Below are 17421 nucleotides of genomic sequence, written 5' to 3'. Positions count from 1 at the left end.
ATACAAGAGAAAAATAAAGATTTGCACTTGGAACCCTTCGAACCTCCGACGCAAGCGCCATTACGTAACTCGGCAGGCGCCCGGCCTCGGGGCTTTTTCCGAGCCTTCTCCTCCGGGCAGGAGGTAAGGTTACAGCACCCGAGGCAGTCGCGGCCTGTGTGGTTGCTAGGGACGTTTACATTTGAATTTCCCTGAACAGCCGAGTGTAGGCGGCGGTGCGGACCCGCCCCGGAAACCTCCGGGCCCTTCCCGCCACTCGCCGACTCGGCCCCTCTACGAAACCCCACCGGGCGGCGGGAAGGCCGGACGGGCGCTGGGCGGAGAGCCGCGGGGGGCGGTCCCCGGCGCCCCTCCCCACTGCCCTCAGTCTCGCCCGGGCCACGCCCAGCCCAGCGCGCCAAGCCGACGGTTGCGGTAGGGCCCGATTTTGAATTTAGAAGCCCGGCCCTCAAGCCTCAAGAGCCCGCTGCGGGGCCCCCATTGGCCAGTGGCGGTCACGTGGGAGTGCCAGCGCGCGCCGGCCATGTTGGGGAGTGCGGCGCCACTGCCCACGCCACCTCCGCCCCCCGCGGCGCGCCTCCAGCCCGCCCCTCGCGGCCCTCCTCCCCCGCCTGCCGCTCGGCGCAGCCGGAGAGGAAACAAAGTGCTGCGGGCGGGAGAATCGGCGGCGGCGGCGGCGGCGCGAGGACCCTGCTCGGCCCTCTCGGTCACCCTCGCTTCGCGTCTTCCCGTGCGTGTGTGTTCGTATGTGTATGTGTGTGTGTCTTCCTCCAAAGGGTATTTTATGATTGATTGATTGATAGTCCTCCCCCTTTGCTCTGCATCCCGGCCCTTGCCACCCCAGGTGCTTCTCCCTTTCTTCCCCACGCCGGACTCAGTGCGCGAGTGCGGGCCGCCGGTTCGCGCCTTCCCGGCTTCGCTCCCTGCAAACGCCCTCCGTACCCCCACATCGTTCCTGTGCTGCCCGCGGCTCCCAGCTCCGCTCTCCCCGCCAGCCCCCTCCGCCGATCGCCCCGCCGCCCGCCATGGCGACAGCGACCCCCATGCCGCCGCGGACCGGCGGCCGCGCCAGCGCCCCCGCTACGCCACTGAGCCCCACGCGGCTGTCGCGGCTGCAGGAGAAGGAGGAGCTGCGCGAGCTCAATGATCGGCTGGCCGTGTACATTGACAAGGTGCGCAGCCTGGAGACGGAGAACAGCGCGCTGCAGCTGCAGGTGACCGAGCGTGAGGAGGTGCGCGGCCGCGAGCTCACCGGCCTCAAGGCGCTCTACGAGACGGAGCTGGCTGACGCCCGACGCGCGCTCGACGACACGGCCCGCGAGCGCGCCAAGCTGCAAATCGAACTGGGCAAGTTCAAGGCCGAACACGACCAGCTGCTCCTGAAGTGAGTGCTCGCCGGGAGGCTGCGTTTGCGCGCGGGAGGAGGATCCGGCAGCGCCGCCAGCGGCTTATGAGTAGGGAGGGAGGGCGGGCGAGGGGCAAGTGCTCCCCGGCTTCGGATGGGGCAGGGTCTCCGCCGCCGGGAGGGAGAAAGAATGTAGTGTTTCATGCCGGGGTCGGGGGTGGGGGGCCAGGACGCGGAGGAGGCTCGGGTTGTAGCGATGCTCAGGCTAGGATGTGCATTTCTCAGTCCTGGATACCTGACAGTGCGTGCCAACTGCGGCGGAGAAACAGCACCCGGCCGCGGGCCCCAGGTGCGGGGAGGTGGTGGCCGGGCGCGGGCACGAGTGCGCGCCCCTATTTCCGGCCAGCGCCAGACAAAGCGGCTGGTGGGTTTGCGGTGCGGGGACTGCCGGACGACTGGGAGGTCTGGCGGCCCGCCTGAAGAATGAATGAGCTTTGTGCGGGCGGAGGGAGGAAGGGGAGGGACCCGCCTGGAGCGTCCTTGTCTCCCGGGGGTGGGTCTTGCTTTGGCGCGCTCAGTCTCGGCCCTGTGACATTTTGTGATCGTTCTACGCCTGCTTGGGCGTAGACGGAGGGGCGGAGTCTGAACAGACTGCCTCTTCCGTGCCTCAGCTAAGTTGGGTTTCAGACTCGTTGGCTTTTCTCAGGGGAACGATGGTCTTTCCTTCTGCGGGGACGGGCGCGGGCCCTGGTGTTCCTCTCTGCACTGGCCTCCCCGAACTGGATTTGTGTGTGTCATGGCCACCGTCACCGGAGCCGCGGACTGCTCTTCACCTCGCCAGCAGCCTCCTCTCTTTCCCCACCTTTTGCCACCCACTCTCCCCTACCCCCAGTAATATAATCAGTCTTTCGGGTAAATGAAAGACCATGCTCAATCACCGCGTCTGTTGTCATGCTGCCAGGGCAGGTGAAAGGGTGCTTCGCAAATGTTGAGTGCTGCGGCCATGAGAGAGCCTGAGGGGTCTGAGCTTTCAGACCATGGCACAAAGGTAAACTTGTAATCCTTTTCAGATCCTGCTTTGGCCCTCCCGTCAGCAAAATGGCATACTTGTCATCAACAAGCATGAGTGTTGATGTCATGCTTTAGGGGTTTGCTGAATTTGGTTTCAGAATTTAGGGTTTCTATTCCCACGGCGGCTGGTGACCCGGTGGTTGGTACAAATGATTGAGCACTGGCAACTAACTGAAAGGTTGGCGATTGAAACCCATCCAGAGATGCCTCGGAAGTAAGGCCTGGTAGTCTGCATCTAAAAGGTTAAAGCCTTGAAAACCCTGTGGAGTGCAGTTCCACTCTGCACACTTGGGCTATGAGTTGGAATCTGCTTGAGGGCAGCCGACAGCATCTCCACTCCTAGTTGAAATTTCAGGAGGCACCTAACTCTGACTTCGGTTCTGTGTTTTCCCCTTATACCTTTCTGTCTGTATCTGTGTGAATACCTCACTGTGTCTGTGTGAATATACCAGTCTCAGTTTCTGTGTGATTTGGGGTGTGTGTGTATTTCTGTTTCTCTCTTCTTATTAAATATTTCTTGAAGTTCATAAAAAGCATGTGCCAGAAAAACCAGCCCACTGCTGTCAAGTTGATTCCGACTCATAGCGACTTTACCGGACAGAGTAGAACTGCCCTATAGGGTTTTCAAGGGCGTAAATCTTTACAGAAGCAGACTGCCACATCATTCTTACACACAGCAGCTGGTGGGTTCGAATCGCTGACCTTTCTGTTAAGTAACCAGTGTACCCCTAGGGTTCCTAAAAGTATGCACACGTGGTAAAAATGAAGTGGTAGACACTGACTTACAATGAAAACTGAGAGCAGCCTCCTGCACCTTTTCAGGAGACACTCACTTTTAGCCTTTATTTTTTTTAATTTAATTTATTTGGATATTTAGTTCCATAACTCAAAATAATAAGGTGTGCTTTCTGTTTCTTTGATTTAAGAATTTATGGCGTCATTTTTTTTGAAATGAAGGGTTAGTTTGTTCACACTGCTGTCTTCAGCCTGTTCCAAATTTTTTGTTTCTGAATTTCCTCAAATCTTAGATGCTACTATTTGTATGACTCACCATTATTGTGTGTACCACTAAGAAGGAGAAAAAAAAACAATCCTGGGGCCGACTATGTATAGGACCCCTTCTGTTGGACCTATCCTGATATCAGAGACGTTAAAATGTGATCAGACTATGTATCTAGTATGTGTCAGTCACTGCTGTGGGTGTGGAAGATACAGAAATTAAATTACCCATCTCATGAAGCTGATAGTACAGTGAAGGAGATATCCAGCAAGCAAATAAATATATTTCATCTAATCTGAAGCATTTTGATGCTGGTGCTTTTACAGTCTTTTAAGAAAGTATCCACCAAAGGTTTTTCAGCAGTTGTAAAATGCCGTGGATTCTAAGGTGCGAGCTGGTTTCAACGGGGTTAAAAAGTGAGAAGAATGTATACTAGAATCAATGAAATGATATATGTGATACAATGTTTGGTAATAACGTGCTAGAGGAATAAAAATAAAGCAGGGTGAGGGATAGCGTGGCTTTTCTGAAGGGCTGACAATTGAGAATACTATTCCCTGAGCTGTCAAGTGATATGCTGGGATTATTTTTTTCTTAGGTCTTATGAGTGGGGTGTGCTTCTGGCCAATTTGTTGGAGTATGTACATTCCTGTTGTCAGTGTTAGATGTATTCCCTTTTGTAACATGACATCAATTGGTCAAAACATGCCCCTTTTTAGTTTGCTTCATATTTGGGCCTTGACTTTTCTTATACAATTTTAATTTTGTTTCTAAATAGCCTTTCATTTTTCTTGTCTAAGGAATAATTTGCCTTTAGCGTATTTTTCCAGCCTCGTTATCATAATGTCCATTATACAGGTCCACCTTCTTTCTTCTCTGGAGCTTTCTGCTCTTCAGGCCTGCCGAGTTAGACCCATAGTTTCTTCTGGATCACGTGTTTTCCTTTTACTTGGTTTCTTCCCTCATTTTGTTGGAGAACATTCTTAAGTAACTTATTCAGAAAGGATAGCAGGAAGTAATCTTTGTGAATCCTAGTTTGTCTGAAAATAACTTTGTTTTGTCTCATACTTGCTTAGTAGTTGGCTTAGGTACAGAATGCCAGTTTAACAAACATTTTTCTTCAGAATTTGGAAAGTTCTGTATTGCTCCATTGTCGTCTAGCATCCAGTGTTGTCTGATGCCAGTTAGAGATATTTTCTTTTGTTGGTAATTGTTTCTGTTTTTCCTCCCTGGAAGCTTTTGGGAGTTTTCTTTTTCCTGGTATTTGAAATTGCATGATGATAGGTCTAGGTGTGGCTATTCTGTTATGCATCCTGGCTGTTAAAAGAGAACCCTTTCAGTTGAAGGCATGATCTTTATTTAGCTATGGGAAACTTTATTTCATTTCAAAAAAAAAAATAGTTTTCTATACTCTATTTTCTCTGTTCTCTCTTGTTAGTTGGATCTTTACCTTTTTTTCCTCTTGTTTTCTCTCATTTTTTTTGGTTGTTGTTGTTCTGGGAAATTACCTTGACTCTTTTCAAGTGTTACAGTTTCATTTTTAAAGCAGAAATCACACTTTCAACTCTCAAGAAATCTTTTTTCACAGATATTTCTTTTTTATTAAGTTGTTTTTATTTTAAGGATGCAATATCTTCTTTAATCTGTCTGAATATCTTCAGAGTTAGATTTAGATATTTAGAGTTTTCTTTGCAAAATTTTCTTCCATTACTTTTACTTGGATTGTCTCTTTTTCTGCTCTGGTCACTTGTTCTTTTTTGTTTGACTTTTTTATTGCTGCTAATTTTTGTCACGTATAGTGACCCTTGATTGTCTGCATTTATGAATGGAGGACTAGATGATGGTTAAGTATTGCTGTTACTGTTTAGGTAGCCCCTCTCACTTCTCTTCTGAATGGGAGAACAAATTGGGAGCTCTTTGCGTGAGTGAGGTGTGCTATCAGCCAATTTGTTGGAGTCTGCAGTTAGGCTAAGTGATGCTGAGGAGGGCCAGGTGCAAAGTTGTTTTATCAGTTAATCCTTCCACTTTTAAGTCTGTCCACTTTCCCCCAGCACACCGCCCTCCTGTGTACGTGTTCTGTGAGATGAACTTTTATCTGTATTTCATCTTCTAGAAGTTTGTTCAGTTGTCTGCTAATAATTCCTTGTTCACTTTGGTTCTGTTTTTTTTCCACCCCCCCCCCCCAGTTGCATACTTTACTGTCTTTTAATAAAGGTCTGGTGGGGAGGCTATTGCCTATGAGCGGTAAGCCATTATTCTGGAAATTAATTATTTTTGAGCAATAATTGAAGTATAATTTGGAAAATAAAAAGGAATACATGCTTTATTGTCTGGGCCCATTTAGCTCTTATTTTGATTAGGAATTAAATAGGGAAAATTAGTTTTAAACAAACAAAAGCCCATTGCTAGGAGTTGGAATTGACTCAACAGCAATGGGTTTTTGGTTGGTTGTTTAGAACTAATTTTCTCTAATTTCTAATTTGGAGCTGGAGTGTTTATAATTAGTATATCATCTAGGTGTATTTGGGTTTGGAAAACAGTGTTGAGAGAATTATAGGTGCTATAATTACTTGGTCACTTTTATTCCTCAAAGATAGAAAAATCCATGGAGACATTTGGCCCTGCTGGAGAGAATTTGGCAGTAGCTTTCATGCAGGTGGTCCCTGGATCACAAAAACAAACAGAAAAACTCATGTCTTAGATACAGTTACTCTGATTCAGCTTAAGACTAATTATATTTCATTCTAAGCTTTTTTTCTGGGGCGGGGGGGGGAGACAATTTCCAGGAATGACGATGAATGTTATCAGTAAACACTTAAAGCATTGTAAAGTTGAGGTGATAAAGAAAACTAATTATGCAGAAAACTAAAAACAAAAGAGAAGATTATGTTCACCTACCTTTGAAGAACTGATTTTATGATCCATTCATTTTTTTTTTTTTTCTGCGATATAGGTCTGCAATCTTTCGTGTAATACCCTGTGTGGCCAGATGTGTTTTGGAAGTATATTAGTTTCCTAGGGCAGCCAGAACAAAGTACTGCCACAAATTGGGTGGCTTATAACAATAGAAATTTATTGTCTCAGTTATGGAGGCTAGTAGCCTGAATTCAGCGTGTTGGCAGGTTCTTGTTCTCTCTGAAGTCTCTAGGGGAAGATTCTTGTCTCTTTTAGCTTCTGGTAGCCCCAGGTGTTCCTTAGTTTGCAGATGCTTCTTCACATGGCCATCCTTCCTCTCTGTGTCACTTCTCTTTGAGTCATTCAGAATAGATTAGACCCACTCTACTCCACTATGACTTTATCTTAACTGGTAATGTAACCTAACTCCTCTTGGGTTCTTGTCCTGTCCTATTAAACCAATAGAAATAAGACGGATGCCAATTGCAAAGGAAACAGAAAGTGGCAAATTTATTGTCTGTGCAGACAAGGAGCAACCTGGGGATCAGAGACCTTTTATGTCCTCGAGTCCCCGGGGGGCAGGATTGGTGCCTGAAATCCTATATCGCCGAACCCCACCATGCCCAAATTTGGAGATCCAGAAGCCAAGTCACGCTTAGTCACTCTTCACAGAAGTTTGCTTTGTGGTCTTCTTGCCTTACCAAGGGGCTCAAGTGCAACTGTGTGCTGGAGAATGTCTTCCTTTCCAGTGATGCTCAGGTCCAGGGTCAGGTAAGGACACGATTCTCTTGATCTGTGCATGTGCCAAGGCCTTGTCATGCGCATGTGCAAAGATTTGGCGTGGAACAAACCATGGTTAGAAGCCATGGTTTGCAAGGGTGGTAGGCTTGGAGCAAACCAAGGTTTGCAAGGATGGCGGACAAAGGTGGGGGGAGCCATGGTGAAGCAGGGTTTCAATAACATCTTTAAAGACCTCATTTCTAAAGGTCACATTCACAGGCACAGGAATTAGGACTTCAGCATATCTTTTTGGGAACATAATTCATGACAGTGGAAAAAAAGAAGGCCTGCAATGAGATGGGTTGATACAGTGGCTGCAACAATGGGCTCAGGCATAACGATGATTCTGAGCAAGGCCCAGGACCGGGCAGTATTTCGTTCTGTGGTACAAAGCATTGCTGTGAGTTGAAGCTGACTCGATGGCGCCTAACAAGAACAATTCATGACAGAAAGTAAAAGCAATTCCAAATTTAAGAAAGTAATCAGCTGCTATGAGGTTGATTCTCACTCTTGGTGACCATATGTGTATCACAGTCAAGTGTGCTCCAGTGGTTTTCAATGGCTGGTTTCCTTTGTTTTGGGAAATGCCAGGCCTTTCTTCTTAGGTGCCACTGGGTGGACTTGAACATCCAACGTTTCAGTTAGCAGCCAAGTGTATTAACTATTTGCACCACCCTAAAACCATTTTAAAAAAAAGTTAGTCTGCTTTAGGGTGTTTTTTTTGTACATAGGATGATTAACTGAAACACAAAAACCTCTGTCCCATGTATCACTTTGTCTTTCATCTTTTATGTCCTGATTTTGTCCCGGTGAAAGCAAGTAGACAATACATACTCCTGCCTTAATATAAAAATTATAAAACTTCACATTAAGTGTTACTTTAATACTTAAGGCAAGAATTGGAAGGACAAAATTCCTAGAATTGGCATGCAAATCTAGGAAGCAGGCCCTAAGCAATTTAAATTGTCATGACATTTCCTTCCTATGCTTCCGAAGGATGTTTGATAGAACAAGATATCTTTTGGATTGTTTATTTAACCTAGGGAATTAGACTAGGTAATCTTCTGGTGTACTCAGATTCACGGAAGTAAACACAAAATCAAAGAGAAAATGCTGTAAAAATATGCTGCTAAGTCTTTTTCCTCTACTCAGTCTGTCTCTCTCTTTTTTTTTATTGTGCTTTTGGTGAAAGTTTACAGCTCAAGTTAGTTTCTCATTCAAAAATTTGTACTCATTGTTTTGTGACATTGGTCGCAATCCCCATGATGTGACAGTACTCTCTGTCTTTCCACCCTGAATTCCCTGTGTCCATTCATTCAGTTCCTGGCCCTTCTTCCCCTCTCGTCTTGCTTTTGGGCAGGAGTTGCCCATTTGGTCTCATATATTTGATTGAACTAAGAAGGGTTGTTCCTCATGTGTGTTATTGTTTGTTTTATAGGTCTGTCTAATCTTTATCTGAAAAGTGGGCTCTGGGAGTGAGTGTTCCGGGGCCATAGTCCAGGAGTTCCTCCGGTCTGTATCAGACCAATAAGCCTGGTCTTTTTTTTGTGAATTTGAATTTTGTTCTATATTTTTCTCCTACTCTCTCTGGGACTGTATTATAATTTCTGTTAGAGCAGTGGGTGGTGGTACCCAAGTTCCATCTAATTCTTCTGGGCTCAGGCTGGTGGAGGATCAGCTTCATGTGGTCCTTTAGTCCTTTGGGCTAATATTTTCCTTGTGTCTTTGTTTTTTTTCATTCTCCTTTGCTCTGGATGGGATGAGACCAGTAGAGGTATCTCAGATGGCTGTTTGCAAGCTTTTAAGATCCCAGGTGCTACTCACCAAAGTAGGATGTAGAATATTTTCTTTATGAACTGTGTTACGCCAATTGATGTAGGTGTCCCTTGAGACTATGGTCTTCAGCCCTAGCAACCTGGTCCCTCAAGGTGTTTGGATGTGTCAAGGAAACTTCTATGATTTTGCCTTGGTCAGGTTGTGCTGACTTGCCTTATATGTGTGCTGTCTTTCGCTTTACCAAAGTTGACACTTTTTTACTATCTGATTACTAATTTCCCCTCCCCACCCTCGTAACCATCAAAGGATGTTTTTTTCTGTGTCTAAACCTTGTCTTGCATTTTTATAATGGTGGTCTCATACTATATCTGTCCTTTCGTGACTGACTGACTTCACTCAGTATAATGCCCTCCAGATTCGTCCATGTTGTGAGATGTTTCACAGATTCATCATTGTTCTTTATCGATGCATAGTATTCCGTTGTGTGTATGTACCATAGTTTGTTTATTCATTCATCTGTTGATGGGCACTTACATTGTTTCCATCTTTTTGCTGTCGTGAATAGTGCTGCAGTGAACATGGGTGTGCATATGCCTATTCACGTGACGGCTGTAATTTCTTTAGGATATATTCCTAGGGGTGGGGTTGCTAGATTGTATGCTAGCTTTTTATGGAGGTGCCAGATCTTTTTCCGTAGTGGTTGTACCATTTTACATTTCTCACCAGCATTGCATAAGAGTTCTAATCTCCTTACAATCTCTTCAACTTTTTTTTTTTTTTTGATTAGTGTCAGTGTTGTCGAGGGCAGGTATCTTACTGAAGTTTTGATTTGCATTCCTCTAATGGCTAATGGTCATAAATATTTCCTCATGTGTCAGCTACCTGAATGTCTTCTTTGGTGAAGCCTCTGTTCATAACCTTTGCCCATTTTGTTAATTGGATTGTCTTTTTGTTGTTGAGTTGTTGAAGTATTCCACAGATTTTAGAGATTAGATCCTTCTTGCATATGTCTTAGCCAAAATTTCCTTCTGTAGGTTCTCTTTTTACTCTTCTGTTGAAGTCTTTTGATGAGAATAAGTGTTTAACTTTTAAGTACTCCCAGTTGATCTAGTTTTTCTTCTGGTGTTTGTGCGTTGTTGGTTATGGTTTGTGTCGTATTTATACCATGTATTAGAGCCCCTAGCATTGTCTCTAGTTTTTCTTCCATGAATTTTATTGTTTTAGGTTTTATATTTAGGTCTTTTATCCATTTTGAGTTAGTTTTTGTATATGGTGTGAGGTATGGATCTTGTTTCATTTTTTTGCACATGGACATCTAGTTATACTAGCACCATTTGCCAAAGACACTGTCTTTTCCCTGTTTAGTGAACTTTGGCCGTTTGTAAAATATCTGGGTTCTCAATTCTGTTGCATTGGTTTGTGTGCCTGTTGTACCAGTACTAAACTGTTTTGACTACTGTGGCTATATAATGGGTTCTCAGATGAGGTAGTATGAATTTTCCCACTTTGTTCAATACTGCTTACTTATCTGGGACCTCCTGACCATATAAAATTGGTGATTTGCATTTCCTTCTCGTTAAAGAATGTTGCTGGAATTTTGATCGGGATTGCATTGTATCTGTAGATTGCTTTGGATAGTATTGACATTTTCACAGTGTTGAGTCTTCTGTCCATGAGCATGGTGTGTTTTTCCATTTATGCAGGTCTTGTTTGTTCCTTGCAGTAGTGTTTTGTAGTTGTCTTTATATGAGTCTTTTACATCCCTGGTTAGATTTATTCCTAAGTATTTTATCTTCTAGGGGGCTATTGTAAGTGGTATTGATTTGCTAATTCCCTTTTTGAAGTTCTCTTTGTTGGTACAGGGGAATCCAATGGATTTTTGTGTGTTTATCTTGTATCCTGCCACTTCGCTGAAATCTATTCATTTCAGTAGCTTTGTTGTGGGGTTTTTATAAGATTGTATCTGTGAATAGGGATAGTTTTACCTCTTCCTTACCAATTTATGTGTCTTTTATTTCTTTTTCTTGCGTTACTGCTCTAGCTAGGACTCCCAACATGATGTTGAATGAGAATGGTGATATGGGGCATCCTTGTCTGGTTCCTGTTCTCAAGGGGAGTGCTTTCAATCTCTCTTGAGAATATTGTTGGCTGTTGGTTTTGTATATCTACACAGTCCCTCGTTATGTTCTTTCATTTTTCCGGGTGACATCATCCCTGTTGTGCCTGAGTTAGAGTCCTGTAGACTTCTGTACCACTAGCATAGATCTGCTTCAAGCACACATAGTGAGAATGACCTTCAGGTGTCAGTTGTGTAACGGAACCCTGTCTAACTGAAATTCATTGCTCTCTAGTTGGTTCCGACTCATGGCAATCCCGTATGTTACAGAATAGAACTGAGCTCTGTAGCATTTCCTTGACAGTCATCTTTATAGAAGCAGATTATCAGGACTTTTTTTCATGGTACCACTGGGTGGGTTTGAATTGCCAACCTTTCAGCTGGTAGCTGAGCACAAACCATTTATACCACCCAGAGACCTTGTGAACATCTTCACATGTCAGTAAGAGGGCCATGATTACCTAGGAGCCTTGTCTCTTACAGACAAGATCAGGCTTTTCCCCCGGCCCCTACAATGAGACCATAATGCATATGCCAGAGCATATTCCTTTAGTACCTATTCAGCCATCTCAACATTTAGTGGTAGGGTAGGATTGGTATGAAAGATAGTTGCCCTCATGTCAGATACAACTCGTGGTGACCACATATATGTCGGGGTAGAACTGTGCTCCATAGGTTTTCAGTGGCTGATTTTATGGAAGTAGATCACCAGGCCTTTTTTCTGAGGTTCGCCTGGGTCGACTTGAACCTCCAGCCTTTCAGTTAGCAGCTGAGTGCATTAATCATTTTTACCACCCAGGAATGGGCTTGGTATACTAATTCATAAAATCGGTGGACTACAATTAATTTAACCGGTAATTTACTGGTTAATAGTTAACCACTGGATGAGGAAATTACACTTTTACCAATTTTTCATGCCACCAACAGGGGAGGAGTGCTCTTGTCCTGTTTGGGGGATTTTTTTAATTAATTTTTGAGTGTTCTTTCTAGTTCTTGACATTTTTTATCGTGCTCTTGGTGCTAGCATAAAAGAGTGAAAAGACCCTAAACTTGGGTCATAATCTTGGGTTTCTGCTGATATTTTTCATGTAGTAGGTGATACGAGAGGCTTTCTTTAGCTAATCTACTTGATTCTTCTTTAAAAAAATTTTTTTTTCTTTACCTATATACATTCATTTATTGATCATGGATGGAATTATAGCGCTTTTACTGCTGGAAAGGATCTTGGCTCATCAGATGTAACTGACATATTTTGTAGATAAAGAAATTGAGACCTAGAGAAATTCAAAGAATTATACAAGATTTGGGACAAAAACAGCTCACATTTATTTAGTGCCTATTCTTTTTGCCAGGCACTATGCTAAATGTTTCCCAAACATTGCCTTTTCAGCCTTATGATAATCCTATTGATACAGTTTCCTCAAGGAAACTTGATACTCAGTGATGTTAAGTATTTTATTTTACCTGGCATTACTTAACAGATACATGGTGGAGCTAGAATAGATCTTAGCTGTCTCCTAGAATTCTGATACCAAAACCTGTTGCTGTTGAGTCAATTCTGACTCATAGCGACACTATAGGACAAAGTAGAACTGCCCTAATAGGATTTCCAAGAAGCAGCTGGTGGATTTGAACTGCTAACCTTTTGGTTAGCAGCCATAGCTCTTAACCACTGTTGCACTAGAGCGCCTCATAACCCCCAGGGAGGTAATTTTGGATTTGTCTGGCTGGTACAGTGACTGAATTATCTGTTTGAAATACTAACGGAGGGCTTCATTTGCTGGTAAAGAGGGTAAAGACGAGTTACCGAAAAAGACCTTTTTTTTTTTTTTTAAATCTTTCCATCCTTCTTTAAAAAAATTACTTGCCTACTTCATTCCATGCTTAATAATAATTTTGAAAGAAATTAAAACCCCTATGATTTGAAGGAAACCCTGGTGGCGTAGTGGTTAAGTGCTACTGCTGCTAACCAAAGGGTTGGCAGTTCGAATCCACCAGGTGCTCCTTGGAAACTATGGAGCAGTTCTACTGTGTCCTGTGGGGTCTCTGTGAGTCAGAATTTGACTTGATGGCACTGGGTTTGGTTTTTGGTTGTTTATGATTCGAAATTGACTTGATGGCAACAGGTTTGTTTGTTGTTTTTTTAAGTAAATGTTTAATATTCATGACAGAAATGTCCTTTCATTTTTTTTTATTCAGTACACATTTGTGGAACAGGTATTACATGCCAGACCTTGAACCAGATATTAGGAATTATAGAGACAGGACGCAGAGTTCTTGTTATCAAGTTGCTTACAGCCTAGTGGGGAAGACAAACAATTTTGTGATACTGTAAATGCGTTACACTAATACAATGTAATAAGTGCTGTGATATCAGTATCCACACGGTGCTGTGGAGGCAGGGGCTGCCACCTAAGGCAAATTGGGAGTCTTGTGAAGGCATTTTTTGTTTTCTTTGATTTTATTGTAGTAAAATATATGTAACAAAGAATTTGCCTTTTTCGCCTTTTTAAATGTACAATTCTTCGACATTAATTACATTCACCATGTTGTGCAGCCATCACCACTATTTCCGAAAGGTTTTCATCAGAAACTCAGTACACAGAAACACTCAATATTAAAACCTTCATATATAGCTCCAAAAATTTTCTCTCATTTTGTAAGTTTTCTTTTTACTTTTTTGATAATGCCCGTCGATGCAAAAAAGTTTTTTGTTTAATTTTCCTATTTTTTCTAAGTACAGTTCATCTATTTTTTTATCTTGTTGTTCATGTTTTTGGTGTTGTATCTAAGAATCCATAGCCAAAAACAAGGTCCTGAAGCTTTACTGCTGTTTTTGTCTAAGAGTTTTATGGTTTTAGTTCTTGTATTTAGATCATTGATCCATTTTGTTTTAATTTCTAGATATGGTGTGAGGTGTGGATCCAACTTCACTCTTTTGTACGTGGTGATCCAGTTGAAAGACATTCCTGGGGAATTAGGGAGGTGGTAATGTATGAGCTGAGTGTTGGAAGGGAAAAGTTGGCTTCTAAATGGAAAATGTTAAAGGTTTTTATTGTGAATGGCAAATAGTTCACAACCAGGGCCATGTGTTTGTGGGATGGGGGTGGGGTTGGATTTTAGGTAATGAGGAACTTCAGAAGGATTTCAGGCAGAAGAGTGAACATGACCAATCAGGCTGAGGTGTGGAGGAAAATAAGAGTAAAGGCAGAAACACTAGTAAGCGTTCTTAGGAAGTAATGAAGTGGCCCCTGAACCGGGGTAGGCAGTGGGAAAGGAGAAAAGGTGGTTTAATGGTTAAGTACAATCATCAGCATTTTTGACCTTATTGGGCATGGGAGATTAGGGAGAATAAAGAGTCTAGGGTAATTCTCTTTTCAGATATGGGTGCTTGGGTAGATAGTGTTGCTTTTAACAGATTGAGGGGAAGGGACAGGTTTGGAGGACATGGTGAGCTCAGTGTAGAGCATACAGTGTTAGTGGTGTTTGTTGAAATTGCAGGTGGAAATGTCAGCTTGCAATTTGGAGTCCTTCTCTGGAACTCTAAAGAGAAACTTGGACTGGTGATACAGTTTTAGGAGCATAGGTGTGGTGGTACTGAGGGTAGAGAGGAAAAAGAGAAGGGGTAAAGTTAGAGACATGGAAAACACCTACATATGAAGAATAGGCAGAAGAAGGAAAAACAGCAATCATAAGTAATAGCCAGAGAGTTAGGAAAAGAGAGTTGAGTCATGGGGAACAAGGGAAGAATTTACAAAGCAGTGCTAGTAGAGTTGGTTTGATGAGGCCTGAAAGTTTCCATTGACTTTGGTGCCTGGGAGATCATTGTCCACTGTGAGGAGTCAGTGAACAGCAGTAGAGTGAAGCCACTGGCCATAATTGAAGGGTGAATGGGAGGAAGGAGACCATGAATTTAGACCACTTATTTAAGAATGTTGGCAGTGAAGGCAAGGAGGCACTCTAAAAAATCAGTTGAAAGCAAATTCTTACTCAGTATTTACATGAAAGTTTGGTAGGGGACAAGAATACTTAACCCTCTAAGATTCTGAACTGCAAATCTGATCATTTCATCCCTTTCAGTAGCTTTTAGGATAAAGACTAAAACTTTCAATATTTGATAGTACAGTGACCATATAACTTCTCATTCAGCCTGAGATACTTTTGTGAGTGAAAGGGGGACCTGTTAATAATTAGATGGGAACATCTGGCATAGGTGGGAACCGTCCTTGGCAAACTGGGACATATGGTCATTCTACCTAAGAGGCCATCTTTACATGGTTTGGCCCCTATCTTACTCTCTAGTTTCATCTCATACAATGTTTGGACTTTCTTCCCTGTAACCACAAAATCCCTTTTACCAGGCTCCCCCTTAACATACGGCCTTTGCAAATGGGGTTTCTTTTGTCCGGACTTCTCTTGTTTCTTCATTGAGTAATTTCTACTCACCCTTCAGATCTCTGCTCAATATTCATTTCCTTAGGGAAGTCTTTCTTGACTTCCATGACTACCAGATTTTCCTAATAAGTGCCTTAAAGCAAACAAACTAACAAACAAAAATCCCTGTGAATGTCTAGCAGTATATGTTGTTCTTGTTAGGTGCTTTTGAGTAGGTCTTGACTCACAGCAACCGTTTGTACAAGAGAACTAAACATTGGCTGGTCCTGAGCCATCCTCACAATCATTGCTATGCTGAGCGCATTGTTGCAGCAACTGTGTCAGTCCATTGTGTTGAGGGTCTTCTTCTCTTTTGCTGACCCTCTTCCAAGCATTATGTCCTTCTTCAGGGACTGGCACCCCCTGATAACATGTCTGAAGTGAGACAGTCTCACCACCCTTTCTTCTAAGGAGCAATCTGGCTGTACTTCTTTTATCTTGATGCTGCTTATTGGTCCAGTTGTGAAGATTTTTGTTTTCTTTATGTTGAGGTGTAATCCGTACTGAAAGGTGTAGTCTTTGATCGTCATCAGTAAGTGCTTCAAGTCCTCTTTGCTTTCAGCAAGCAAGGTTCTATCATCTGCATATCGCAGGTTGTTAATGAGTCTTCCTCCAGTCCTCATGCCATGTTCTTCATATAGTCCAGATTCTCAAATTATTTGCTCAGCATATAGATTGAATAAGTGTGGTGAAAAGGTACAACCCTGACTGACACACACCTTTCTTGAATTTAAACTACATGGTATCCCCTTGTTCTGTTCAGATGACTGCCTCTTGGTCTATGTACAGTTTCCTCATAAGCAGAATTAAGTGTTGTGGAATTCCCATTCTTTGCAATGTTATCCGTAATTTGTTATGATCCACCCTGTGGAATACCTTTGCATAGTCAGTAAAACTGCTTTCGGCCAAGATCCATCTGATGTCAGCAGTGATATCCCTCATTCCACATCCTCTTCTGAGTTGGCTTGAATTTCTGGCAGTTCCCTGTTGATGTACTGCTGCAACTACTTTTGAATTATCTTCAGCAAAATTTTACTTGAGTTTGATATTGATATTATTTGATAGTTTCTGCATTCTTTTGGCTCACCTTTCTTTGGAATTGCTACAAATTTGAATCTCTTTGATTCGGTTGGCCGGGTAGCTCTATTCCAGATTTCTTGGTGTAGATGAATGAGCACCTCCAGTGATGCATCCATTTATTGAAACGTCTCAATTGGTATACCATCAGTTCCTGGAGCCTTGTTTTTTGCAAATGCCTTCAGTGCTGCTTGGACTTCTTCCTTCAGTATCGTTGGTTCTCGATCATATGCTACCTCCTGAAACGGTTGAACGTCAACAGTTCCTTTTGGTACAGTGAGTCTGTGTATTCTGTCCATCTTCTTTTGAGGCTTCCTGCATCACTCAGTATTTTGCCCATAGAATCCTTCAATATTGCAACTCCAGGCTTGAATTTCTTCTTCAGTTCTTTGAGCTTGATAAATGGCCAAGCATGTTCTTCTCTTTTGGTTTTCCAACTCCAAGTCTTTGCATGTTTCATTCTAATACTTTGTCTTCTCAAGTTGCCCTTTGAAATCTTTTCTTCAGCCCTTTTACTTCATCATTTCTTCCATTCACTTAAGCTATGCGCGAGCAAGTTTCAGAGTCTCTTCTGGCATCCCTTTCGGACTTTTCTTTCTTTCCTGTCTTTTTAATGACCTCTTGCTTTCTTCATGTGTGATGTCCTTGATGTCATCCCACAGCAGGTCTGGTCATCAGTCATTAGTGTTCATTGCATCAAACCTATTCTTGAGATGGTCTATAAATTCAGGTGGGATATGGCTGATTCAGGTGGGAAAAAACGTCATACTTTGGTTCTCATGGACTCGCTTTAATTTTCTTCAGCTTCAGCTTCAACTTGCATATGAACAATTGATGGTCTTTCCTACAGTTTGCTGTGTTCTGACTGATGGTATTGAGCTTTCCATTGTCTTTTTCCATTAATATATTTGATTTTATTCTTGTATC

General features: G+C 43.1%; 1 protein-coding gene across 1 annotated transcript in view; it reads left to right on the top strand.

Annotated features, from left to right (window-relative positions):
• Window positions 1-1010: 1010 nt before the first annotated feature.
• The window catches only part of LMNB1 (lamin B1), a 75837-nt gene continuing 59426 nt past the window's right edge, over window positions 1011-17421 (top strand). The window contains exon 1 of the mRNA XM_064275714.1: window positions 1011-1384. Within this exon, the coding sequence (XP_064131784.1) occupies window positions 1026-1384 (359 nt within the window). The 5' untranslated portion in view covers window positions 1011-1025. The remainder of the gene's footprint in view (window positions 1385-17421) is intronic.

This window comes from Loxodonta africana, chromosome 2, assembly GCF_030014295.1.
Source record: "Loxodonta africana isolate mLoxAfr1 chromosome 2, mLoxAfr1.hap2, whole genome shotgun sequence".
In the NCBI taxonomy this organism is placed as follows: domain Eukaryota; kingdom Metazoa; phylum Chordata; class Mammalia; order Proboscidea; family Elephantidae; genus Loxodonta; species Loxodonta africana.
Note: the sequence above shows the minus strand (reverse complement) of the source record. Positions and strands in the feature narration are given on the sequence as shown.